A 2202-nucleotide genomic window follows, 5' to 3' on the forward strand; every position below is an offset into this window, starting at 1 on the left:
GATCATGACCGCATTTTTACATTACTTTAAAGTATAAAATGTTTTTAATCCTTTTACCTCTCTCTCTCTCTCTCTCTCTCTCTCTCTCTCTCTCTCTCTCTCTCTCTCTCTCTCTCTCTCTCTCCCCCCTCCCTCTCTCTTTCGCTCTCTCATGGTAAGAAAAATCATCTCATAATTTTCTAATGAAAATACTCAAACACTTCTAATGGGAAAAGCTGTTTTATTATTCAAAATTAGGCAATATCATCAAAAGCTATTAAACACTTAGTTTCTGTTAGCTGCAAAAACAATTTTTATTCAAATTTTATTTCTGCACGTTTACATATATTTTTAAATTAAATTAATGTTGAAAATGTATTGTGCAGGTTTATAATAGATTCATCGTATCATATATTAATATACATATATATATTTCATTCTATTGGTTTGCAAGAGAACACTATATATACATGTTATTTTTATAGCGTTAATCGTGCCATTCGCCGGTCTAGACTTGTATGGAATATTACACGTAGTAACGCAGAAGGAATTCATAAAAGCTCTGATAAAATTGTTAGACACACATTTAAAGCTAGCCAATGAGCAAGCCAAGAAGCATGGACAGATCGCTAATCAACTAACCGTTATTTTCGATTTGGAAGGATTTAATCTTAAGCAGTATTTATGGAAGCCAGGTAAAAATATGTGCATCTGCTATGGTTGCAAATCGTCTTAGTAGGGCATTGTGCCGCTTTCTTCTTATTGTTGTATTATTATTACAGCTGGCGAGACGATCATCAGCGCCATTCAAATGTACGAGGCAAACTATCCGGAAATTCTTAAGATGTGCTTTATAATCAATGGTAAATTTAATGAAATATTACAATCGTAATGCATTAGCGTGAGTTTACTTAAATCCGTATCAGACTACGGATTGAGATTGAGATTAGATTGAAAGTTAACCAACGCACAGTCAAGCCACAGTAGGTCAAACGACGATTCTTGTCGGTTGAGAACCGCATACGGTCCACGTTTTTTGCCGTTTTCGACGTTGAAGGTCTATCGGAATGAAGATCACTGTTCACTGAGACAGGCCATCTTTGAGTTGTCTAAACTTTAAGCCATTCTTTTATTGTGTGTCACTCACAGAGTTATTAAAAGTCCACCCTAAATACTGTTTTCCTATTGTCCACAATAGGATGCCCAAGGATCTCGTATTTCATGTTACGCTTATTTAACGAAACTTTTTCGTTTAAATAACGTAGATGACCGATGAGTCGATAACTGCGTTATACATTAATATAATCTTACGAAGTCACTTCGCTTTGTCGTTAAATAAATATCTTGAAAGCCAACCGCTGCGACGTCCGCATACAGAAAAAAAAATGCAAAAGAAATAATGCTCTATTAATATCTCAGCAAGGGATATTAATCCTATTAATTTTTCTTCTTTCAATTTTTGTTCTGTGGAAATATTTCTTTGGGGGTAACAAATAGTTTAACAGGTGATGCGTTGGCACAAAGACTTGCGGTTATTGTAAAAACGATGAAATGTTAACGACGTATTGCTAACAATCCATAGAGCACAAATTTCCGAGGGATGTCCAGAGCGTCTCCAAGGATTCTGAAGATGTTCCCTAAAGGTTTTTGCTGTATGGGAAGTTAGCTAGCTTAGAAAATTCTAGAAATGGGAAGAGGCGCAGTTATGAATGTACGTTTCATTGTTACAGCCCCAGCAGTCTTCGCTTTTGCTTTCTCCATTATTAAGAAATTCATGGATGACTATACAATATCGAAAATACAAATTTACAAAAACGATCCTGTGAAATGGAAAGAGGCAGTTCTCCAACTCATACCACGGGACCAATTGCCCGCTCATTTTGGCGGAACACTAACAGACTCGGATGGCAATCCGAGATACACGACAAAAGTATAAAATACATTTCTTCAAAAATTACGCACATAGCATAGAACATGTCGATTATGAGATGTGAAAATTTCGATACAAACGTGAGAAATTCTACGCAAGACGTTTAATTGCTCCTGAATATTTAAATGTTAATATAATTAACTGGTTGAAATTAGTACCGCTTTAAAAATTTTTATTTGAAAAGCTCTAAAATCTCAAGGGATTACAATTTTTATTGCAAACTCTTGCATTTCGAGTGCTTCACATATTTATTCGTTTTAGAATAATAAATTTACTTTGTTCTTTTAAATGTA

At 34.8% G+C, this 2202-nt stretch overlaps 1 protein-coding gene across 7 annotated transcripts in view; it reads left to right on the forward strand.

The window, feature by feature from the left end:
* Positions 1-2202, forward strand: part of LOC105565425 (SEC14-like protein 2) — a 19974-nt gene that overhangs the window by 15823 nt on the left and 1949 nt on the right. For all 7 annotated transcript variants that reach the window (XM_012018604.1, XM_012018606.1, XM_012018605.1 and 4 more), the window contains 3 exons: positions 465-674; positions 762-842; positions 1710-1909. In XM_012018604.1, coding sequence (XP_011873994.1) covers positions 465-674; positions 762-842; positions 1710-1909 — 491 coding nt within the window. The remainder of the gene's footprint in view (positions 1-464; positions 675-761; positions 843-1709; positions 1910-2202) is intronic.

The sequence above is a fragment of the Vollenhovia emeryi genome, unplaced genomic scaffold (assembly GCF_000949405.1).
Source record: "Vollenhovia emeryi isolate VEMERY1.0 unplaced genomic scaffold, V.emery_V1.0 DF939152.1, whole genome shotgun sequence".
Taxonomy (NCBI): Eukaryota; Metazoa; Arthropoda; class Insecta; order Hymenoptera; family Formicidae; genus Vollenhovia; species Vollenhovia emeryi.